At 33.7% G+C, this 27,193-nt stretch overlaps 1 protein-coding gene across 1 annotated transcript in view; it reads right to left on the bottom strand.

Annotated features, from left to right (window-relative positions):
- The window catches only part of LOC124363327, a 274,927-nt gene that overhangs the window by 11,171 nt on the left and 236,563 nt on the right, over positions 1–27,193 (bottom strand). The window contains exons 3-9 of the mRNA XM_046818573.1: positions 15,537–15,638; positions 13,485–13,613; positions 11,454–11,604; positions 10,344–10,519; positions 9,735–9,937; positions 8,914–9,043; positions 7,642–7,720 (exon numbers count right to left, since the gene is read on the bottom strand). Of these exons, the coding sequence (XP_046674529.1) occupies positions 7,642–7,720; positions 8,914–9,043; positions 9,735–9,937; positions 10,344–10,519; positions 11,454–11,604; positions 13,485–13,613; positions 15,537–15,638 (970 nt within the window). The remainder of the gene's footprint in view (positions 1–7,641; positions 7,721–8,913; positions 9,044–9,734; positions 9,938–10,343; positions 10,520–11,453; positions 11,605–13,484; positions 13,614–15,536; positions 15,639–27,193) is intronic.

Below are 27,193 nucleotides of genomic sequence, written 5' to 3'. Positions count from 1 at the left end.
CCACAGGCTTCGCACACGATTTCCTACAGAAAAAATTGGGACATAGGAGGCATATTTCTTTTGAATGTCGTTATTACCCTTCTGAGATAAATGATAGTCACTGAAAGATACTCCAAGCTCATGATCTATTTAAGATTTACATTTTAAAATAGTCTCAATATGCACCTGTGAAATAACTGGAATTTTTTCTCCAATATTCTATGATTTTTTGTATACAATTGAACTATATTAGACCATCGTGGACAGGAGTCAAAAAAGTCGAAATTCATTAGCGCACATACAATGTAATAAATGATGGCGCTCAATGTAATTTTGAAACGAAAATAGAAATATTTTAGGTACATATTTATTACAGTCTAATGATTATGAGTTCAGATGTTAAGCGTAATTGTGTATGGTTTTTTATTTTAGACTTTGCGCGTGTATCACTTCTGGATCAAATTAGTTATATCTCCGATGCCATGATTGAGCTTGCTTTGTTGTCTCGATCGAGAGAATATGTACACACGGAGTTTTGAGAACCATACTTCTGTCAAAAAAAAAAAAAAAAAACAACTAAGGTTGGTTTTATAACATTCTTTTATATTTGTAGCCAACGTAAGATATTAATTTTGATATCTGCATTGCTCTTCTGATCAAGCAACGAGCATGCTTTATATTAGATGAATATTGCAGTTAAAGGTGAATTTTTACGTCAAATTTGAACTGTATTATCTGGATAGTAAAGTATATGATTAAACAGTGATTGCAGATACAGTTGAAACAAAATTTGCTGTTTCTCTTAAGCTTACTCTATGCTTTCAAACTATAAGTGTAAAGAAATTTAAAATAGTAATTAAAATTATATAAACATATATTTCTTTTGTCGCATTATATATGTTTACAAAGAACAGCTGATTAAATTTGAAAAGGCTCTTTCATTTAATAACATATGTTTGCTGCAATGCATTTCTTACGGATATTTCTGTAACTTTTAGAGACCAGTGGGGCGGAATCCTGAATCGGGAACTGGATAAAAAGTATCCTGTGTCCTTCTCCCGGTTCTTAGCTACCTTCCTACCAATTTTCAGCCAAATCGGTTCAGCGTTTCTTGAGTTATAAATAGTGTAACTAACATGACTTTCTTTTATATATATAGACTTGCTGTTACCCACGGCTTCGCACGCAAATCTTAAGAACCGACGTCCTTATATTACTTAGTAAAAGCAATTATGCGCAATTGGCTGCGGGTAATACAGCTAGTTCGTCTATAAATTTCGTAGTATTTTATAACGAAAACTCTTCATTTTCAATAAAATACCAATTACAACCAAATACCCACGGCTTCGCACATGATTTCCTACAGAAAAATTGGGACATAGGAGGCATATTTCTTTTGAATGTCGTTATTACCCTTCTGAGATAAATGATAGTCACTGAAAGATACTCCAAGCTCATGATCTATTTAAGATTTACATTTTAAAATAGTCTCAATATGCACCTGTGAAATAACTGGAATTTTTCTCCAATATTCTATGATTTTTGTATACAATTGAACTATTATTAGACCATCGTGGACAGGAGTCAAAAAGTCGAAATTCATTAGCGCACATACAATGTAATAAATGATGGCGCTCAATGTAAATTTTGAAACGAAAATAGAAAAATATTTTAGGTACATATTATTACAGTCTAATGATTATGAGCTTCAGATGTTAAGCGTAATTGCGTATGGTTTTTATTTTAGACTTTGCGCGTGTATCACTTCTGGATCAAATTAGTTATATCTCCGATGCCATGATTGAGCTTGCTTTGTTGTCTTGATTGAGAGAATATGTACACACGGAGTTTGTGAGAACCATACTTCTGTCAAAAAAAAAAGAAACAACTAAGGTTGGTTTTATAAACATTCTTTATATTTGTAGCCAACGTAAGATATTAATTTTGATATCTGCATTGCTCTTCTGATCAAGCACGAGCATGCTTTATATTAGATGAATATTGCAGTTAAAGGTGAATTTATACGTCAAATTTGAACTGTATTATCTGGATAGTAAAGTATATGATTAACAGTGATTGCAGATACAGTTGAAACAAAATTTGCTGTTTCTCTTAAGCTTACTCTATGCTTTCAAACTATAAGTGTAAAGAGAAATTTAAAATAGTACGGTAATTAAATTATATAAACATATATTTCTTTTGTCGCATTATTATGTTTACAAAGAACAGCTGATTAAATTTGAAAAGGCTCTTTCATTTAATAACATATGTTTGCTGCAATGCATTTTCTTACGGATATTTCTGTAACTTTTAGAGACCAAATGGGGCGGAATCCTGAATCGGGAACTGGATAAAAAAGTATCCTGTGTCCTTCTCCCGGTTCTTAGCTACCTTCCTACCAATTTTCAGCCAAATCGGTTCAGCCGTTCTTGAGTTATAAATAGTGTAACTAACATGACTTTCTTTTATATAATAGACTAGCTGTTACCCACGGCTTCGCACGCAAATCTTAAGAACCGACGTCCTTATATTACTTAGTAAAAGCAATTATGCGCAATTGCTGCGGGTAACAGCTAGTTCGTCTATAAATTCGTAGTATTTTATAACGAAAACTCTTCATTTTCAATAAAATACCAATTACAACCAAATACCCACGGCTTCGCACATGATTTCCTACAGAAAAATTGGGACATAGGAGGCATATTTCTTTTGAATGTCGTTATTACCCTTCTGAGATAAATGATAGTCACTGAAAGATACTCCAAGCTCATGATCTATTTAAGATTTACATTTTAAAATAGTCTCAATATGCACCTGTGAAATAACTGGAATTTTTTCTCCAATATTCTATGATTTTTGTATACAATTGAACTATATTAGACCATCGTGGACAGGAGTCAAAAAGTCGAAATTCATTAGCGCACATACAATGTAATAAATGATGGCGCTCAATGTAATTTTGAAACGAAAATAGAAATATTTTAGGTACATATTATTACAGTCTAATGATTATGAGCTTCAGATGTTAAGCGTAATTGTGTATGGTTTTTATTTTAGACTTTTGCGCGTGTATCACTTCTGGATCAAATTAGTTATATCTCCGATGCCATGATTGAGCTTGCTTTGTTGTCTCGATCGAGAGAATATGTACACACGGAGTTTTGAGAACCATACTTCTGTCAAAAAAAAAAAAAAAAAACAACTAAGGTTGGTTTTATAACATTCTTTATATTTGTAGCCAACGTAAGATATTAATTTTGATATCTGCATTGGCTCTTCTGATCAAGCACGAGCATGCTTTATATTAGATGAATATTGCAGTTAAAGGTGAATTTTTACGTCAAATTTGAACTGTATTAATCTGGATAGTAAAGTATATGATTAACAGTGATTGCAGATACAGTTGAAACAAAATTTGCTGTTTCTCTTAAGCTTACTCTATGCTTTCAAACTATAAGTGTAAAGAAATTTAAAATAGTAATTAAAATTATATAAACATATATTTCTTTTGTCGCATTATATATGTTTACAAAGAACAGCTGATTAAATTTGAAAAGGCTCTTTCATTTAATAACATATGTTTGCTGCAATGCATTTCTTACGGATATTTCTGTAACTTTTTAGAGACCAGTGGGGCGGAATCCTGAATCGGGAACTGGATAAAAAAGTATCCTGTGTCCTTCTCCCGGTTCTTAGCTACCTTCCTACCAATTTTCAGCCAAATCGGTTCAGCCGTTCTTGAGTTTATAAATAGTGTAACTAACATGACTTTCTTTTATATATATAGACTAGCTGTTACCCACGGCTTCGCACGCAAATCTTAAGAACCGACGTCCTTATATTACTTAGTAAAAGCAATTATGCGCAATTGGCTGCGGGTAACAGCTAGTTCGTCTATAAATTCGTAGTATTTTATAACGAAAACTCTTCATTTTCAATAAAATACCAATTACAACCAAATACCCACGGCTTCGCACGCAAATCTTAAGAACCGACGTCCTTATATTACTTAGTAAAAGCAATTATGCGCAATTGGCTGCTGCGGTAACAGCTAGTTCGTCTATAAATTCGTAGTATTTTATAACGAAAACTCTTCATTTTCAATAAAATACCAATTACAACCAAATACCCACGGCTTCGCACACGATTTCTACAGAAAAAATTGGGACATAGGAGGCATATTTCTTTTGAATGTCGTTATTACCCTTCTGAGATAAATGATAGTCACTGAAAGATACTCCAAGCTCATGATCTATTTAAGATTTACATTTTAAAATAGTCTCAATATTGCACCTGTGAAAATAACTGGAATTTTTCTCCAATATTCTATGATTTTTGTATACAATTGAAACTATATTAGACCATCGTGGACAGGAGTCAAAAAAGTCGAAATTCATTAGCGCACATACAATGTAATAAATGATGGCGCTCAATGTAATTTTGAAACGAAAATAGAAATATTTTAGGTACATATTATTACAGTCTAATGATTATGAGCTTCAGATGTTAAGCGTAATTGTGTATGGTTTTTATTTTTAGACTTTGCGCGTGTATCACTTCTGGATCAAATTAGTTATATCTCCGATGCCATGATTGAGCTTGCTTTGTTGTCTCGATCGAGAGAATATGTACACACGGAGTTTTGAGAACCATACTTCTGTCAAAAAAAAAAAAAAAAAAACAACTAAGGTTGGTTTTATAACATTCTTTATATTTGTAGCCAACGTAAGATATTAATTTTGATATCTGCATTGCTTCTTTGATCAAGCACGAGCATGCTTTATATTAGATGAATATTGCAGTTAAAGGTGAATTTTTACGTCAAATTTGAACTGTATTATCTGGATAGTAAAGTATATGATTAACAGTGATTGCAGATACAGTTGAAACAAAATTTGCTGTTTCTCTTTAAAGCTTACTCTATGCTTTCAAACTATAAGTGTAAAGAAATTTAAAATAGTAATTAAATTATATAAACATATATTTCTTTTGTCGCATTATATATGTTTACAAAGAACAGCTGATTAAATTTGAAAAGGCTCTTTCATTTAATAACATATGTTTGCTGCAATGCATTTCTTACGGATATTTCTGTAAACTTTTAGAGACCAGTGGGGCGGAATCCTGAATCGGGAACTGGATAAAAAAGTATCCTGTGTCCTTCTCCCGGTTCTTAGCTACCTTCCTACCAATTTTCAGCCAAATCGGTTCAGCCGTTCTTGAGTTATAAATAGTGTAACTAACATGACTTTCTTTTATATATATAGACTAGCTGTTACCCACGGCTTCGCACGGCAAATCTTAAGAACCGACGTCCTTATATTACTTAGTAAAAAGCAATTATGCGCAATTGGCTGCGGGTAACAGCTAGTTCGTCTATAAATTCGTAGTATTTTATAACGAAAACTCTTCATTTTCAATAAAATTACCAATTACAACCAAATACCCACGGCTTCGCACGCAAATCTTAAGAACCGACGTCCTTATATTACTTAGTAAAAAGCAATTATGCGCAATTGGCTGCGGGTAACAGCTAGTTCGTCTATAAATTCGTAGTATTTTATAACGAAAACTCTTCATTTTCAATAAAATACCAATTACAACCAAATACCCACGGCTTCGCACACGATTTCCTACAGAAAAAATTGGGACATAGGAGGCATATTTTCTTTTGAATGTCGTTATTACCCTTCTGAGATAAATGATAGTCACTGAAAGATACTCCAAGCTCATGATCTATTTAAGATTTACATTTTAAAATAGTCTCAATATGCACCTGTGAAATAACTGGAATTTTTCTCCAATATTCTATGATTTTTGTATACAATTGAACTATATTAGACCATCGTGGACAGGAGTCAAAAAAGTCGAAATTCATTAGCGCACATACAATGTAATAAATGATGGCGCTCAATGTAATTTTGAAACGAAAATAGAAATATTTTAGGTACATATTATTACAGTCTAATGATTATGAGCTTCAGATGTTAAGCGTAATTGTGTATGGTTTTTATTTTAGACTTTGCGCGTGTATCACTTCTGGATCAAATTAGTTATATCTCCGATGCCATGATTGAGCTTGCTTTGTTGTCTTGATTGAGAGAATATGTACACACGGAGTTTTGAGAACCATACTTCTGTCAAAAAAAAAAAAAAAAAAAAAACAACTAAGGTTGGTTTTATAACATTCTTTATATTTGTAGCCAACGTAAGATATTAATTTTGATATCTGCATTGCTCTTCTGATCAAGCACGAGCATGCTTTATATTAGATGAATATTGCAGTTAAAGGTGAATTTATACGTCAAATTTGAACTGTATTATCTGGATAGTAAAGTAATATGATTAACAGTGATTGCAGATACAGTTTGAAACAAAATTTGCTGTTTCTCTTAAGCTTACTCTATGCTTTCCAAACTATAAGTGTAAAGAAATTTAAAATAGTACGGTAATTAAATTATATAAACATATATTTCTTTTTTCACATTGTATAGGTTTACAAAGAACAGCTGATTAACTTTGAAAAGGCTCTTTCACTTAATAACATATGTTTGCTGCAATGCATTTCTTACGGATATTTCTGTAACTTTTAGAGACCAGTGGGGCGGAATCCTGAATCGGGAACGGGATAAAAAGTATCCTATGTCCTTCTCCCAGTTCTTAGCTACCTCCCTACCAATTTTCAGCCAAATCGGATCAGCCGTTCTTGACTTATAAATAGTGTAACTAACACGACTTTCTTTTATTTATATAAATAGATTAACATAGTCCATTGAATTTTTAACATTTTATACCTGATACAGTTCCTAATGGGGGAATTCCATGTGGATTAACATGTTATGCAGTGGTAAATATTTCAGAGAAACTAATTATTTTGGGATTAATTTAGTTTGTTATAATTTTTGTGAACAAGAGTGTTTGATATAATGCTAATCATGGAGCGCCATAGAGACAGCTTACCAGGACCTGGTTGGAAAGGTTTCATTTTATTCCTCAGCTTGTAGCCCATAGCCTTATGTCCTAGGATCTTGTGTTCTCCTTACTTGTCGATTAAGATACAGACCATCAACTTAGTTTCTGAGGTCTGTCTCATATCTGAGATTAATCCACTCCTGTTGACACTCAAAGATGACTGACCAATCCGGCCAGCAGATTCCACTGGCTCTTCATCTTCATTCCCAATTCTATAAACCTCTGTCATTCCTTCTTTCCTCAGAAGTTTCCAGAGAGGACTCTAGCTTGAAAAGTTCCCATTGGAACTTTGATTTTTCAGTACCTTGGTATTATTCAGAGTCCACTATGTCCCTATCAACTCCTTGTTATTACGCGATATAAATAGGTTTAGATTAGGTTATCATAAATATGTTACTAGTAGTATGGTACCAAAGTTAAAGTTAACTTTTACAAGCGCTGATGTAATCTGAGCTTGAATTCTGGTACTATCTCGTGGGATGTGTTTCTTTCTTTCGCCAGAACTGCGGGGTGGTGCCAAAGTGCTACTGAAGCCTGCATTGATGGCCGGGGCATTTCCGATTGGTACTTTCCCAAAATTATCACTCGTCATAGTATCATTGTTTATAACGTACAATAATACATTATTTAAAGTCTTATTACATTTCAAAATAAAATTATATAAATAAATTTTTATGAAAAATATCTTACCAGTATTCCATAGAAGACACTGTAGTCCTGTCGTAGTTACTTGCCAGTGAAACAGAACCACTTGTCATATGTCTCCTGTCTGCAGATATACAAACAAACAGATCAATATTTTACATTAACACATGATAAAAGTTCTTTGTTTGAATTTTGTTTTTAACGATGGAAAGATAGTGAAGGAAACAGGATTTTTCCGGACATTTGCCATTCAGTGATACAAAAAATAAGTAATGAGGTCTGCAATCTGATCTCTTCTTCAGGTAAATAACTAGCCTAATACTTAATTACAAACTATGCTAAAATAAACAAATCATATCAGGGCGTTGTGACACGCCTAAGTCAGGAATCACAACCACCATGTTGTGTGTCAACTTCACTAACTCTAAAACATGCACTTAATAAAAAACTAATCACAACACTAATTATTAAAACTGAACTACAGAATACAGGTCACGATAGGTCTGCATTCGTCGACCAACCACCTAACTCGTAAATTAAAGTGTTGGACACAATTTATACCTCATATAATATCTTAAACTTTAAATAAAGAGATTGATATCTCATTGACAATGTCAGAAACAGTTAGTTCAAAGCCAATTCAAACCAAGATGTCTAGGCTGAGTAACTATGACTAGCCGACAGAATGTGCTAGTGAAGTCCTAGATCCCGTGACTGGTCTCTTCTAGGTTTGGCCGTATCATGCTGTGAACTGTGCTACAGTTTGACTTCTGTATTTTATATTTTCTGTGAGTGTATTTGTTGTTATAAAAATAATATCAACATAAAAGAGATTACTTTTACATTCTAATATGGCACAAACTGACGTTGAAATACTTCAGTTTAATATTTATGCTATGATTTGATTTATGAGTGGTACAAAACATTTATGAATTGCAAAAAAGTAAATGATTTACGATGAAATTGTGAATATTACATGAATAATCATCATACATCTTTGTTCATCATGCATCTGCAACCACAGGTGGAAGTGAAAGGTCTATTCTTAAATGCATAGCAAAACACTGACTAAGTTATATATTACTAAAGATAAACTCTTTATGAAATAACCATTTTAGAACCTAATATATCAAAAACTTCATGGGGCCCCCTACTGATCTGGGGGTGTTTCCATACCCCCGACTCAACGGTGTACCGGACACCTCCTGAGAAGATTTCTGGATGCGCCACTGAATGAGACAGCCTAATATATATAGAGCTGTCTAAACAATAATATAGGATTGTAAACCTAATGTGTGTGAGACAGATAATGCTCACCATAGTTGTCCATGGACCAGGCGGGTGTGGTGGTGAGAGTAGACGACCGAGACAACAGCCCCAACTTGCTGATACAACTCGCACATCTCTCCAACTGTCTGCCATCTCTCTCCCTCCAGGAAGTTGTTTTCTGCAAGTTAGGTCAGATTCTTACTACAATTCTAAAGTTGAGACTGAATATACTCGATTACAGGACAGACACAAATTAAACCCTCCCTCTTTACATTTTTGTCAATGAAAGTTAAATAAAAAGTTTGGTAAGATTTTTAACTCCAATATTGTAACCCATCAAATTAAAGAATACAAAAAACAAAATCCAACTTAAAAAAAGAACTTTTATGTTATTCTAATAAAAGAGTTGGTACATTTATATTTTAATTTACGTAATAAACGATTCTTTTCTAATAACCATCAAATATTGGATTAAAGTTGGTAGTCTTATAAAATTGTCACTACATCACTAAATTTTATGTGACAATTAAGAAATTTCTTCCTTTCTTTTGCAACATTTGGATTTAGTCTTTATAATACCTCATATGATGGGTCGCTTAAAATAGGTATTACATTTCAAATTATTTTAGTCTGCCCTTTATTTTGGAAAAATGAAGCCAAAAGCTTAATTTAAAACAAATTTTAATGTAATGAACAATTTCTAATTTAAAAAATTAGACACCTATTCCATCAACATTTTGGAGTCTGAAAATTCAGAGAATTTGATGAAATGTCAGTTTGATCTATCTGAGATTTTTCTAAGAATTCATAAGTTCAGAACAAAAGAATTAACAAAATGCATAGACCCCAGCTCTGTATTGAATACTCACTTCTGCATAGTCAGCGGTGGAGGCTGCGTCTGCGTACTCACACCTCTGGGAGCGGGAGGACCACAGTTCTGCTGAGGGCCAGCCCAGGAGGTCGTCGTGACTGCGGGAACACCCACAGCTGCTGTCTGTAGTCAAGTCTACCGATTGTACGCAGCTCAGGTCTGAAACTCGTGGGTGCATGCTCCGGCGTGGACTCGTCATCACTGTCACATCAAGTATTTGGCAGATTCAGTAAATAGTATTTATAATGCATTAGCTGTTTTTAATTTGTCACCGGCACAATCAGGCGTAAACTTCCATTACACTACTGATCAGGCACTGTTTGTATGTAAGGAAATGTTTCAACCTCTTTGATGAACTTCAGTTGAAGATATCAACAGCTGTTTGGTGTCAGTTAAATTTGGATTATAAAAGATAATTATTAAATTTTTTCAGAATTTGAATAATCCGGGAGACTTTCCTGATATTTCTCTTCATAAAAAAATACCTCCGATTTCAACGAATATTTTACAAAAAGAAATTGCCGAAATGGTTTAGTCGTTCTCTAGATTAGTGCTTAGCAAAAAATTTCACAATTTACAAGATAGATCATACGATAAGTTGGCACACCTGACATGTTTCTGGCCAAAGGTCGCCTGCGCACGGCCAGCCTGCCCTCTGCCGCCATCTGGAAAGCTCTGGTGATGTTCTCTCCCTGATCAGTGACAAGGACGTACAACCCTTCTCCCTTGCCACAACTGGAGCCACCCTCGAAACAGAACTTGTTATCCACCAGTCCATACTTCCTGTACAGACAATGTGCAGAGCAATGCTGATATTAATAGTTGTACAATTTTATAATCAAATTAACAATAGAGAACAGAAAAATATAAACAGCATTAGAAATTAGGACAGGACAGCTCATGGCTGAGCGGGTCTAAGACGTTGGACTTTTGTTCTGAATTAGAGACAACGCAGGTTCAAATCCATACTGTGACAGCACTTTTTATCAGTACCATCGACCTTGTACTGCTCCAATTCTCCTCCTTATTATGTTTGACAAGATCCTTGGTCAGAGGACGGGAAGATTTAAAACTTAAGAAATCGGCCTCTCCTTTTTTTCTCCCCAGAGAATGGAATTTTGTTAACTTAAAATAACTATAGTAGAACCACATAACCTGAAAGAATTGAAAGAAAGCAAGGTTTGCATTGTAGAAATTAGGTCCAGAAAACTTTGTGCAATTGAGATTTGTAAACCCAGTGACACTGAAATAAAAAAAACTCAAGACTAACAACATATACATGGACGGCAATTTCGGTCAACAAATACGTGATTCTCATCTATTTAAAGCAAAAAAAAGAATTTTGATTCTAGTAATTCAACAGAATAATTTGAAAAGTTTGAACACACAGTTGTTAGAGGCACGGCCTACTCGTGGTTCCAAAGCTATTTCACAAATAGATAACAACATCAAATATAACACGTAATGGAACTAAAATAGACTATGGTGTAATTCCAGGTAGCACACTTGAGTCACTAATGTTTATAATTTACACCAAAAATATATCAATACTGATTTTAAATGGACAGCTGACATAAGTTGCAGGAATACGTTGGAGGATTTGAAGCCACATTGGAAAATGGGTAGTAAGTAATACAGGATAAAACCAGAGTAAACCATAGGTTGCTAACTATTGACATCACATTGAACTAAGGTATTTGTATCTTTACTTGTTTACCTGAGTTGGCGAACCTGCCAGTGACCCACAAGCCGAGGGGGGACCCCGACTGTCAGACAGAAGCGATGTTCCTGCACATGGAGTCTGGCAGGACCTGGAGGTACTTTGCCTCTCGCCGGGGCTGTCGACACCTGCACCAGGAACTGCTCGTCTAGGAACATCAGAGATTGGGTGAAGATGAGGTCATTGTTCTTATCCTCTACCTTAATCCCATCTGTTATGTTCATTGGTCCATTTTAAGAGAAAACCTGAAGGGAGATATTTCGAGAGCTTGAGTGACATGCTTTAAATTTCCTTGGATCCTGAGGGAAATGACTGGCCTTTCAGAGCAGGCTGTCGTTAAATGACCTTTAATGTTTCGTTAGAAGAACAATATTAAACCCCATGCAGTTTTACTTACTTGTTTCTTATCATAGAATTATGGGAAATGTCTTATTATACAGGGTGTAACATAAGATTGGGCTGGCTATGTACTTTCAAATATTGTGTGTGATTCTGAGCTAAAAATAAATAGTAATATTTTTCAATTTCCATTTCGTTTAGCCGCTAGCCACCATTTTGTATTTCTATTAACAAATTATTATCTCTAAAATTAGTAAAGCCTAAGAAACCAACTTTGGCACAAAGGTTTGAATGGGTAAGAGGAGAATAAAACATAATTTTGTTAATTTCTTTAATATTAACAAAATGTCGTCTGTTAAAATTTTTTAAAGTCAAATGAAAAAAACAGTATAGTTATAAACAAAATGTACTAGACAACAATAATTAGGAGAATTTTATTGCAATTCCAACGGTACTACTTTCAACGACATCCGCTAAGGCATAAGCGAGCACGACCACTTTAAAATTCTCTAAATAGTTGGTGTCTAGTAAATTTTTTTATAACTATCGTGGATTTTTGTTATTTGACTTTAAATTTTCAACAGACACCATTTCCTTAATACTAAAGAAAATAACATAATTATCTTATTTCTCTTACCTATCCAAATATATGTGCCAAATTCGGTTTCTTTAGCTTTACTACTTTTATAGATAATAATTTGTTAATAAAAAATGGCGGCTAGTGTCTAAACAAAGTGGAAATAGGAAAAAGTTATTCTTCATTTTTAGCATAGAATCACACATAAAATCTGAAAATGCATAGCCAGTCCAACCTTTTTGTTACACCCTTTATATAGAGATGTCTTATATAGGTACTAGTAAAACAATATGGATTGAGATCTATATTAATAGTTTAAGACCAATACAAATTCATGAAATGAATGGTTTTTATTAAGAGGTTATCTGGTTTAGAATATTGACACGGTTTTCAGTTGCTAAATTGACATTGTGAATGATTTGTATGAATCCTTAAGACAAATACTATTATAATAATATTATTATTAACTTGTAACTGATTTTGGATAATGTATGCTGTACTGAGGTACTAAACTTCTGATTGGTATTATGTAAATGGAAAACAGCAATAGATTTACACAATTGACAATACATTTCTTATCAGATAGGCTATATTATGTAAATACGAACAGTCACTTTCTACTGACAGTCGCTTTCTAGCTTTTCATAAATATTGTATATTGTCGTTAGAAATAAATGGAAAAAAATGAAAAATTCTTTATTTATACAGGCAAAGTTAGGGCTGCATGACCCTTTCTTACACTTAACCTGTGACAACGTAAAATTTAAAACATTAATTAAGTATTACCTTAAAAATAAAAAAAATAAAAGAAATAATTACATTTAAACAATGTGGTGAAATTAATATAATATTTTAACATGATCAAATTAAAATTTAATAAATCTAATAAGTTAGCCACTTCTGTAATTCTTAAAATACTGTTAATATATACATAAAACTAAAGTAGTTATTGGTAATGAGTCCTTTAACTTTGACACACAAAAAAATAAATTAAATCACAGGAGCAAATGACTTGTTGTCTCCTTAAGTTATGCTACTGAAGACAGAGAAGCCAGTTAGAAATGAATTCATCTTGTGATCCTAGAAGTAACTTTTCAGAACAGTTTTTTTACCTTCACCGAGATTGTTGGCTATCTTGACCTGCCACTGTATGAGGCGCTCCCTGGTGTCAAAAGCCAGAACTACTGTCACGTCCTGGCAGATGATGGCTATCGTGTTGGACTCCTTATCCAGGGTGAAACCTGATCAAAACACAAATTAATAGGCTGAAACCTAAAACATCTACACTGGAAACAAAAAACATAACAATACTGCTTCAGGAATAGCCAATACAGTTTCGTTAATCTTAAAATTTCATGGTACTCTCCAGATTTCAGTAACATAGGTCCACTGCTTAAAAAAGGAAAATGGAGACTGAAGGAATCATTGTTCTATTTGAAATTAAATAACATTATCTTTATTTGGAGTTAGTTTTTGAGCATGAAAGAAGACAGGAATTTCCAAACATTTGGCATCGTTCCGAAAAATGGTTGCCAAATCTACGTTTCGAGATGTACAATCTGATCTCTTCTTCAGGTAAATAACTAACCAAACATATAATTGCAATCTAGGTTAAAAATAAACATATCTTCACCAGAACGTTGTGGCATGCATAAGTCATGATTCAACCACCATGTTGTATGTCAACTTCACTGACTCTAAAAAAGTAAAGTAAAAATAAAGATGTCTTATTTTACCAGGCGAAGTTAGGGTTAAGAAGTTCTTTCTAACACTTAACCTAACACTTAAAACATTTACTTAATAATAACACAACACAACACTAATTATTAAAACTGAACTACAAAATACAGGTTACAATAGATCTGCATTCGCCGACCAACCACCTACGACTGACTAGAGGCCAATAGTAAACGGAAAGCGTAACGGCAGATACAAGATAGCGGCAAAAAGGAGAAAACGGGAGTGGGCCAAAATAACAATTGTTCTTTTACACAGACTGCATGACCTTTTTACGTGAATTGACTGTTGCTTATTCTGTGTGCAATATAGTCACGGCGATGACTACATCATTTATCATAAATTGAAGTGAATATGACACGCAAGAACTTTGGAACATATTTGGCACTTTTGGCATGCAGCCTGCTGACTTTGATGTAACACATCCTGGTAAAAACTAAGAGAAAGGAACTTGCTTGGATAATTCTTTTACCAACTTATACATTCTCACCGCCGTAGGGTACTGCTAGTGTCATGACGCATTGTCCGATCATGACGCAATCCTGTTAAATACTTCCCTTCGTACTTTTGAACACACCCAGGACAATCCAGAACTATTCTCTAGAGACAAATGATTATTTTTAGTTTGAAATATTTTATGTTTTTGCTTAGTTTTTTTAATTGGCTGATCCTTCATAGCATCCTACCTCCATAACAAATAGTTTTTATATAGTTTTAACGATATCCTTAATATATGTTAGTTGTAGGTTAAACTGTGATATTATTTAAATATGTTTAAATCTCATTCCTGCTAATTGATTGATTTTATTATACGTTATTAATGCTTATATCTTATATACGAGACAAATTCAGACTGTATTTGCCTGTGGTCAATAAAATTCTTGATTCTTAATTCTAATAAAAAGGCCCACTCCCGTATATATTATATAGTACAGTTGAAATACACAATACACTGACTTGCATCCTGATAATTAACATTTTGAGAGAATGTCACCATTCAATAAAGGCTACTCAATTTGTAAAGCATCTATGTGTTGATGCCATGTGACGGTTTAGATGAAAATTGATAAACTGAGTCTCATTGATATATACAATTTTTATAGGTATTTACTTGTTACATACACATTGTTCCTTTAAGGTGCGAGAAAGGACATTTTTTGTTTGTTAACGCTACTATAAAACTATAATCTGCACACATAAGTGTTTGTAAAAAAGAATAATTTGTAGGATTAGTTCTGGGAGATTTCAGTCAGGAAAAAAATATTCTCAGGACAGATCCTTGAGAAATCATATACATTGTTGGACAGAATTGCCCTTTGCTGACAACTTCTCTTGTCAAATCATTAGATCATTCCACTATGTTTCCTAAATACTCATTTTGGATTAATCATTAAACATAATCTATAAGAAACTGGTTCACTACATACCAGAATAGACGCCGAGGAAGTCTTGGAGTGAGAGGGAAGCTTTGGTTTGTCCCTGCTTGTAGCGATCCTTGCTATCTCTGTACAGCTGCAGGTGGAGACAGTCTGAAACAGGTTGGCCAACTGTTACTGAAGAGGCAAAGAAAATTCCCTATGTTCTTTTTGTTTGACTGTAAAAGAAAAACATTTTTATTCCGTTAGCAAAGTCATTCAGTTTATCCCATACTAGAGCCTGTATTTAATAGTAAACATAATATTGGCAGTTATATGAAAATCGCAGATTAGGTAATGATTGTTTGTGTAAAGTTTGTTATTGACTTATCCCACTGTAGCCTGTGCTGGTGTGATGTGTGTGTTTGTGATCCTCATTCTTGTGATTTGTGATTGGGACTTACATCCTGTGCAGCTTTTGGGTATACTTGAGCCCTTTTCTTTTCCTTCTTTACTTGTTCTGGTCTTTACTTTTGTATGTATTATTACCTAGCCCACCTGACGAAGAGGATAGATTCCAATCCTCGAAACGTTGTGTTATACCTTTTATAACCTATAAAAAATGTCAGAAATCCTTTTATCCGAGCCATGATTATTTTGATATAATAATAAATTAATCGTATTTTGAAATGAAGACAACACATCAGTGTAGTTTATATTTAACAGTTTGACATCTCAGCAAAAATAATATTTTAAAACGTTCTAAGAGAAGCTTTACAGACGAGAGTAATTAATGTTGCTTCAAAGAGTGAGAGATCAGAGGTGAGCACGGTTGATTGATTAAATGATAAAATAAACTTCAATAAAGTTCAGCGGAACAGTTGTTATTTTGGTGAGTTTCAATATAAAAGTGTCTGTGTCAAAGGCTTGTCACTGTTTGTTAGAAGTAGACTTGACAGTCGTTCAAAAAATATGATGTGCCTTCAAAACGAAATGATCACAAAGCGATTATTTGTTATTATAGTTGTTTTGTATCGCTTTATTATTTTAAACTATACATCGGAACATCGTATCTACATACGTAGGAAAAAAGATAAATTTAAGTAGAAAAGAAATTCTAAAATAAGTCAATCTAGAAAATCTTCAATTGGGCATTTCAGGATTGTGAGCTTCATTTGATTTTGTTATCAGTTACTGAATTCAATATTTGGCTGAGCGTCAGCAAAGCACACGGTATTTTGAGAACAAACGTATATTTATTGAAGTTTCCCAAAACGCTAAATTTCTATAAAGACAAAATTGAGTTCGATAATAGTGCAAGTCACTTCATGGAGTTTGGTTGAACAGTAGATGGCATTAGCGAACATTTTTCATTCATTTTACGAACTGATTACAATAACAATAACTGACAAAGTAACACAGGTATCGTAACTATCAGATTGAAATGAGCTATGAGCACAGTCTGTTATACTGTACGACATATGGTGGGGCGTACTATCACATATTGTCAATACTAAATAATTCGACTGTTAAATACGTTCAACTATCTAGAAATTAATGAACTGAGATAAACTTTATTATAATTTCCTTAAAAATTGTAAGGACACCAACTAACAAATATTACATTACTAGAACTGTTCGTATATAATAACTGTTCCTAACTAAGTGCAGGAATATAATTCTACCATGAGTGTACAGTACAGTTTTGGCTGTCCACCAGTCCTCTGACTTTGTCTTATACGGGACAGTTCTAATGTAGACTGTCACACAGAAAAGCGTTCAGCGACCATCTCGGCTCATGTGTCCACAATCCTAACAAATCACACATTTCAATCACACATCTTGTCTACGAATAAATAAATTAAGTGAATATTAACAACCAACACGAACTTATTATATACTTGAAAACATTGATCTTGTATAAATCGAGTTAAAATAACAATTAATATACTGGTGCAGTATCAAGATCTTGCCGTGTATAGGTGTATAGGAAGGTACTATACAACATTCGCGTATTTCAAATATTACTTCAAAACGATGGCATCTACGGGAGTTTGTTTTTGGACTTGTGATTATTTGATGACTCATTTACTTCTTGTTAACAGATATTTTGGGCCTTTCATTTTCTTGGCAATTTTTTGTTATCATCAAAGTCAAATGGTTTAATGTGTTCAAGTACTTTCAACATAATGTGCAACATGCAAGTTGCTTGTAACTAATTAAAAGGTCATAAACTACATATAATAATAACAATAACATTTCTGCAATATACGAAATATGGACTCCGTCAATAATCCATTAACCATTCCAATGGATTTGACCAGTTATACATTCAAATTTGGATTATGGGTTTGGAGAAATTGATTGCGATGAACAGACGAAGTGAGGACAGTCGGTTTGACGGGGCCCCAGCTGGGGAACGAATGACACAGTGATTGAATTGTGGCCAGAGATCCTTGATTTAGAGGCGATTGGGAGAACGACTCTGCGGTCGGCGGGCCGTGGGAGGGGGGTGGGGGGTGGAGTCCTGGAGCTATTCATCAGAGAACAATCAGACTTTTGTTTCTATAAACAACTGTCGAGCTTTGTTGTTCTGGGGCTGCTGACCAGTCGGACAGGGATGGAGTAGAGCAAAATGTGAGATCACTGTAAACTCTTTTCAATAACAAACACATTTTATGTCACTATTCTTAATTTGTATATGAAGGAACACCCCAAAAGTTTTGTCAAAATTCTTTTGCTTGTTATTTTATCTTTTTATAAAGATTTGCTGTCCCAGTGTCTAAAATGCTTCTCTATAATTATTATAGGCTTCAAGATGTCATAAACAGTTTCTGACTTATTTGAACTGTTCCCATTTGAGGTTATGTTATGTTGTGAAACTAAATACATTTCGCGTCGTCCTCATCAAAACCGAACATAACCACAACTACTATTTGAAAATCGCTCCTCCGTTTCGGTCTTGAAAGTAAGTAAAGCCTGTTGCTTTTTGTGGCTGATTTATGACTGATTCCTGACACATCAGAAGCGGCAATAAAAGTACACAAAATGTATTCATTGCATGCAAAATACGAACTCATACGATGGAATCTTACAAGTTTGTTTTTATTACAAAAGTCCTTATTTATATATACGATTTTTTAATTTGATCTTTTTTCATACATTATATGTTTCAAATCTGTTGTAATGAAACCATATGAGTCAGAAACGTACGTTTACAGATTAGACAACTTACACTTTTTCAATATTTTAATAAATTGTGTAGCTAAAGACGAATATCAAAAAGTTTTGTATAGATTTTTACTTTTTAAAATAAAAAGTATGTAATGTAAAAAACATGTTAATAATAATAATTATGACATATTACTTTTTATAATTTTAATACCACTTTGAATAATCTACAGTATAGTAACAATACTGGTCCTTTTTGCTAAATAATAAGAAAAAAGACCTTTACACTATGGATATTGTTTAGATACTTATCATTTATAAAGTAAAGAATGTCTTATTTTACCAGGCGAAGTAAGGGCTAAGAAGCCCTCTCTAACACTTAACCTGGGGAACAACGGCTTAAAGGTGACTTCCGAACCACCACCAATGGCCGGGCAGGCGGGCTGCTTGCAAGGACAGGATCGCTCAGTGGTCACCCATCCAAGCAGCAGCCACGCTCGACGTTGCTTGATTCGGTTATCTCGCGATAATAACCGCCGTACCCGCTACACTGCGCCATTGGCCGGTAAAATTATGTAGCTATCAAATTTCAAATTTATTTCGATAATCGTCAAATCCTCAAAAACATTTAAAATTAAAATATTTTATTTCCTATACCTAGGGTTTGTCTGTCACCCTCTAGATTCAACGTATATTTAAATAGGTAACTGTTAAGTTTATATAGAGGCATTCAATACATTTAATTGTATTATTTTCGATTCGCAAATTAAATCCGACTGTGAATTATTTTGTTTTACGGACTTACAATGTGGTAGCTGATAAACACTAATTAGACGAGACAACTCATTGATCTGGGCGAGTATCGGACGTTCATTAACTAACTTCCTTGTCGAAGGACTTGTCATTTGTCTGTCAATAATCTGACATGTGAGAAGTTATTAAGACACAACCAGTAATGAACACGACATGACATCACTACAGTAATCATCTGGGAGACTCTACAGACTTCTGCAACACTGTTCATACTGTAACACGATCTCTGGCAGGTTTCCTTATTTATAATCATTATTTGTAATATGTCTCAGTTAACGGACGAGAAGTTGGCCATGTGTATTAACGTGTGGTACGTCGCGTAGTTATTATTGTTATATAACGGCAGCAATTTTTTTTAAAGAGAATTAATGGGTTAGGGTACGATAAGCGGACCCGGTTTTTTTATATCGAAATTGGCAAACGATATTACTTAATCATAACCATCGATATAATCAATCGATACTGATTAATTATTTTGAACAATTAACTTAAATAATCTACATCAACAGCTCTAAACACTTTCAAATAATACTCGTAATATAATATTTCAATTATTTATAAGTAACATTTGATTATTAAAAATGACAGTCAATTTTAGAAAACTAAACGACATTGCTTTGAAAGATGATAAGACATGTTTTTTGTGACTTCAACATGTTGGACTCGTACCGAAAAACCCATTATGTGAAATTTGTGAGAAAGAAACAACTGTAACTGTGAGAGGAGCAAATATGGTCGTCTTCAGTTTTCCTAATTTTGGTTATAATAATTTGTTTGATCACTGTAAATATTACATTCATATTTTAATTTAAAACATACTGTTATTGAGGACTATAGATACTGTTATATCGATTGATAGTCTAGGATTTGAAATGCGAATATTAGGTATCGATGATTACATTCTTCGATATAAAAAACCGGGTCCGCTTATCGTACCCTACCCAATTAATGTTTCAAAATCCGAGTAGGAGAAAGACCGCGAGAATTTCAGAAAGTCAGAATATTTTATTGTTACCTCTCACATTCAAGGTTTTTTTTGTAGCAAACTAGGTTTTGAACAACATTTTATGAACTAAGAACTAACTACGATTAAATTAGGAAATTTTGGGCGAGAATAAGAATACAACATGTTAATTTATCTGATCAAAAATGCGTAAAGCCTAGCAGGAAGTAAATATGATTTTGTAAGCTTTTCAGTTGTGTTAAACATTTTTTATCGTAATTTCGAACTGCTACTTTAAGCGCTAAAATGTGCGGATGACATGCGTTAGGAAGAAGGTACGCTTAGCTTATGTAAGCCTGGGGCCCTCGTAGTTGGTTCGTTTCACTGCACCAATAAACCATAGTTAAGTAACAGTCGATTTGCGGTTTTATAAAATATAAATTATAAAGAGTCGATATTTTAACCGAAATACGAGTTATTGAATGGAATTCTTAAGATATAGTAACGCTCCTTAGTAGAGCCTCTGTCTGGTGATTGATTTAACCAAATAACCGGGTGTGAATTGAACATATGTCTTTAAACATTTTAAGAGAGGGCTTGAGCCCCTTGAGTTCTACTTATGTACGCCCCTGGTCTCAATGGACTTGAGGATTGCAACCTTTCTCTTTAACAAATGTAGAGCATATTATGGCTGGAGACAAGAAGGGGGAGTGTCTTGTGGTTTTACGACATATCTACTGAGTAGGTCTGTGTTGTATTGCAATAATTGGTATGAATGTCCTAGCCACATACAAATAACACCAAGAGTTCACACCCTACCGCTAGTAAATTAAGTAACAAGCGTTGCACAACACGAAAGTTACGACTATTTCTACAGGTTAATTGATTGTAGAAATGTCTGAACAAGTGTCTGATGTGGCAGCAGAGTGAATGTATAAGCATCTAAGCAGGCGATGTCGGCACCCCCTCACCCCCTCCCCGCATGACGTGGCCAGACAAGATGAATTATCAAACGTCTGGGAGGTTTACATGTACAGTATTGATTTATCGATTTACTTACAACACTTTATATAAAACAGTACAGGAAAATAACATTTGCCTTTAATTTCATGTCCTCTTGTTAAGGGTTAAAATTAATTGCTAATTTACTTCAATGTAAAAACTGTTAATGTAATAATTTTAATTTCTTACTGAATATTAACATCTTGGAAAAGTGAGATACATAATTAAAAAGTCTTATTAATGTCAAACTGCTATTGCAAAAATAATTAACACACAATTGTTATGAATATAGTCCAATACATATGGCCAAGCCGTCGATAATTCAGGAAAAGATAAAAAAAACCAATACAAAATAATGAGTGAAAATATTTCCGTATCACTGCCTGCAATACTTAATTGAGCAATGAGTTAATAATTTATATATTTGCTCAAAAATTAAACATACGAATCAAAACTTTATTGAAAAAGGTAAAATTGGCTCATACTCATGTAGAACGTGCCTGAAAGAAGATAGCTATTTTAACTACTTATCCATTACATTCGCATGTGAACTTTGGATTGCTTCCTTTCGGCAAGAGAAGGTATTCCCAGGATTAGGATGACATTGATGTATGAGCAAGCCAACGCCTGCATTGTTGAACACGCAATACCAGTACAGTACTGTATTACTCACTTTGCGTTCATTAAATGCAGGCTCTTTCAAAATTTCTTCGGTGTTTGCTTTGCGGCTATTCACCACGAATTTTAATCTATAAAAATACAGTAAATATATTGATATTTAAATGAGCGATACAATATCGATTGTTTACATTTTTATCAGTGTACAATCAGGAAAAGTTGGCAAAACAAAAGCACACACAGAGGCAGGATTGTACGAGTCCTCGCGATGAACAGGTGCGGAATATGATCGCATTGATCAGTGTTAGTGTAGCCAGTGAGGCGGAGTGAAGGGCGCTACAGCGTTTGTGGAGAGCGCTACAGCGTTTGTGGAGAGCCAAGCCATTCATCAGACAGCAGTTCGGCCATTTCCACCCCAGAACTAGCGCAGCGACAGCCCGTCTGCGTCTGGAAGGAGTTTAGTGATGTCCGTGTGTTGGATGTCTATTTACAATTTCAAATATTTTATTTCAGTATATGAAATCTTTTAAACTATTTTAATGAAATATCTGTTTCTTTTTTGTTCAATTACTTATGTCATAAAACTTTGAGCGCCTGATATATACGTTATTCTACAATAGGTGTGAATTCAAGTTATTCTGAAAAAAGCTTAAGAAAAAAGTCAATTTTGTTTATTTATTCAAATATTACAAAATTAAAAAAATGTGACATTCTTTGGTATTATTCAAACACAACAAACAAACATGGTGTGTTCTGTTTATTTTTACTATTTATTCGTGTTTTTTCCAGATTTTAGGTTGCATGTTTGGTATACATAATATACTATAACACACGGAGATCAGCAACACTTGGAGTACATGAATTCTACCATTGAACAGGAATCTATTGCCACATGCAACTAATATCTCCATTTGACTGAAATCTCGCGTTGTGGTTGTGGGGAAATTGGGGGAACTAACAGTCAGGGCGTTAGGGTTGGCTGGACTCCAGCAGGGCGACTGATGACACAGTGATTGAATTGTGGCCAGAGGTTCTGTCCTTGATTTAGGGGCGATTGGGAGGAAAATTCTGTGGTAACGTTGGAGAGATGATGGGGGTGGAGGAGGTGCTGGGAGTCCTGAGCCATTAATCAGAGAAAAATCAGAGTTTTATTTCTATAACCACTGGCGAGTTTTATTATTTTGGGGTTGTTGACCAGGCAGTCGTCAGGGAATGTACTAGACACAAATATTACGTACTTTTTTGAACTGTACCTTTCATATCCTTACAATGGGATATTTATATCTGCGTCCAATTAAAATTTCATGGAGCTCTAATATGAATCTATGGATGCTAATATCAACTAGATATATTAAATTTTGGAGACGATAAAATTATGATTTTGCACAGAAATAGATTTCTGTAAGTGGTATGGCCAGATGCATGGACCCAGTATAGTTATAATACATTTACTTACTATTACCAGCCATTTATAGATTTTATTAAAATTCCAATGGTACTTGGCATTGTATAAATACAATAATAACGAGTTATCGAATTAAGTCAAATAATAATAGAATTCATTATAAAGTAACAAGATAACAAGAGGCTGTATAAACCAACAACGTTGAACTTGTAAGAACTAATTAAGGTTTAACAGAAGATAGCTCTCCACAGTGAAATATGTCTAATATTTAACTGTGTTGTCCATATCTTGCCACGGTTGATCTGGAAAACTAAGGAGGATAAACTTAAAAAACGTATTGTTTTCGCTACAAATAGTTGTTAAAAAAGGAGTTCCGATATAGTTTAATTCAAAGAAACGTTTGAAACAACAAAAACACTTTTAAGCGAATAAGATTATTTTCCCCTGTGTAAATAAGGTACATAAATTATAAAGCAACTAGCGGGCCCGGCGCGCTTTGCTGCGCATTTCAATAATTTTTTGCAAAAGTTGCCCGCGGCTTCGCACGCAATTTCCCGTTGAAAACAGTACACTATATTCACTTATTCTTTTTCTATCACATTCTAAACATTGCTGAGATAATTGATAGTCGTTCCATCGTGAGCCTCTTGGGCGTATTATGAAGGTATGTACCATATTCCTGCCTCTATCTAGCTGTTACCCACGGCTTCGCACGCAAATCTTAAGAACCGAAGTCCTTATATTACTTAGTAAATTTTTTTTTTTACTATAATAAATTTTAGATTAAATTAGTTATATCTCCGATGCCACGATTGAGCTTGCTTTGTTGTCTCGATCGAGAGAATATGTACACACGGAGTTTTGAGAACCATACTTCTGTCAAAAAAAACAACTAAGGTTGATTTTATAACATTCTTTATATTTGTAGCCAACGTAAGATAGTAATTATGATATCTGCATTGCTCTTCTGATCAAGCATGAGCATGGTTTTATATTAAATAAATATTGCAGTTAAAGGTGAATTTTTACGTCAAATTTGAATTGTATTATCTGGATAGTAAAGTCTATGTTTAACAGTGATTGCAGAAACAGTTTAAACAAAATTTGTCGTTTCTCTTAAGCTTACTCTATGCTTTAAAACTATAAGTGTAATATATGTTTACAAAGAACAGCTGATTAAAAATTTGAAAAGACGTTAACATATGTTTGCTGCAATGCATTTCTTATGGGTATTTCTGTAACCAGTGGGGCGGAATCCTGAATCGGGAAAGGGATGGGCATAGCTTATAAAACCTTCTCCGTGGAAAAATACATATACGTACAAATTTTCATCATGATCGGTCCAATAGTTCACGATTCCATAAAGGACAAACATACAAACATTCATTTTTATATATATAGATGAATCAGAAAATATCCTGCAAGGCTAAAAGTATACATTCAGATGTGTTAAACTGTTTAAAATTAAAGTTAAATATTGAAATTAAAGGATTTGGATAAAATTGATTCTTAAACACATTGCATGTATTAACAGTAAATATGTTATGTTGACTCGATAGAGCTCCAAGTTTTAACACAAAACACTAAAATATCTATATTACATGGGCGGATTACTTTTTTTGTAACGTTCAAACTACGGAAGCACAAATCGTTGTTTTATATTACGGTTGGTTTAGTTGTATTATATATTTATAAGCAAGTGATTAACTTTAAATCTAAGAACCTTAAGTAACGCAAACTTTCCCCTTTGTTATAACTTATATACTTACTTTGATTGCGATTGAGAATTAGTTTTCTTTTATAAGTAAGTTGAGAAAGGATATTTTTTACATTTATAAAATTGTTAAGTTATTCTTACATTCAAACAGTTGTTTCAACTAAATTAAAATTTAATACAGTTTGTTAGCTTATGATTGTATCAAAATTATCTTATAAGTATGATTCATAAGTATGTCACTTTCTGGAACAAAATTATAATTGTTGAGGAATTCCTTGTCATCCCCGTCCATGATTATTTCCCCCTCCACGTTATAATTAGATGCACTCCATTGTTGATTATATTTGTATTTGTAATAATTATATTTGTTTGCTGTTATTGTTTTGTCTTAGTTATTTACTTACTGTTGTATGTAATTATTTTTAAACTGATATTATATCTAATCTGTTATTGCTTCATTTAAAGATTTTTTATTGTTGAATTTATTGTTTTTGAATTAAATATTTAAATTTATACTCAAGTCCTGTTTCCTCATTATGGACTTTATTGTTGTTATACGTATATTTATTAAGGTTTATAATTATAATTATTATTACATAGCTTATATTCACACGGTGTAGCCTACATAAGTTTAAAAAGGCATTGCCGTTGGCCAAATAAATATGTTGTAAAGATTTGTTCAATGACTATTAACAAATTAAAGTATCTTAAGTATTGACGGAAATGGGTCACAATTCGATCAAAAGTATTGTTCATAATCCTCCATTGAATCTAATGTATAATGTCAACAAAATTAAAAAAAAAAAAAAATAACAAGAACATTTAGATTTAAATCTAACGCGAGAGTTGACTTAAGAACATTATTTATTGAACGTGCAAACATGTAGTAGGTTTCGTCCTATAAATAAAATATACAAGGATCGCATAAACATACACAGCACATAAGCAAGTACATTTTTACATGAATAAACATGTCAAAATTAGTAAATAAGAGAATAATAAAATTACATTCGTCATTATTAAAACAAAATCTGTACTACTGCACTCGAGTACACAGATTGTATAATTTGTTAATAATTTATATTCGATAATTAAACATATCAACATTTTATACAAATCATAACTTTATTAAGATAAGGTAAATTCGGCTCATAGTCATGTAGAACGTGCATGAAAGAAGACAGCTATTTTAACTACTTATCCATTACATTCGCATGTGAACTTTGGATTGCTTCCTTTCAGCAAGAGAAGGTATTCCCAGGATTAGGATGACATTGATGTATGAGCAAGCCAACGCCTGCATTGCTGAACACGCAATACCAGTACGGTACTGTATTACACACTTTGCATTCAGTAAAAGCAGGCGCTTTCAAAATTTCTTCGGTGATTATTTTGCGATTATACACCATGAATTGAATTCAATAAAAACATACGGTATGTATAAATATTTAAATAAGCGATAAAATATCGATTATTTAAATTTTTGGTTATCAGTCTACAATCAGGACAATTTGGCAAACAAAAGCACACACAGAGGGCAGGATTGCACGAGTCCTCACGATAAAACAGGTGTGCGGAATATGATGGATTAATCAGTGTTGGTGGAGCCAGTGAGGCGGAGTAGTGGGTGGAGAGCGCTACAGCGTTTGTGGAGAGCCAAGTCTTTCATCAGACAACGTTTGTGGAGAGAGCCAAGCCAATAATCAGGACAACGTTTGTGGAGAGCCAAGCCATTCATCAGGCAGCGTTTGTGGAGAAGCCCAAGTCATTCATCAGACAGCGTTTGTGGAGAGCCCAGCCATTCATCAGACAGTGGTTCGGCCATTTCCACCCCAGAACCAGCGCAGCTACAGCCAGTCTTACTCTATGCCAATCTAGACACTGTCGTAGTAGTAAGTTCAGCAAGCCATCTGCTTATAATTCCTTTAACTTCCAATATTGTAAATTAAATTACCACCAATTGCTTTGCGAAAAACCAAGAATTTGGTTAAAAATTTAAAATTTCTTGTTTATACCTTAATATATTTGGATTTGGCCTAGATATTCTAAAACATGTTGGC

Source organism: Homalodisca vitripennis, chromosome 5 (assembly GCF_021130785.1).
Source record: "Homalodisca vitripennis isolate AUS2020 chromosome 5, UT_GWSS_2.1, whole genome shotgun sequence".
Lineage (NCBI taxonomy): Eukaryota > Metazoa > Arthropoda > Insecta > Hemiptera > Cicadellidae > Homalodisca > Homalodisca vitripennis.
This window is presented reverse-complemented; position numbering and strand designations above follow the sequence as displayed.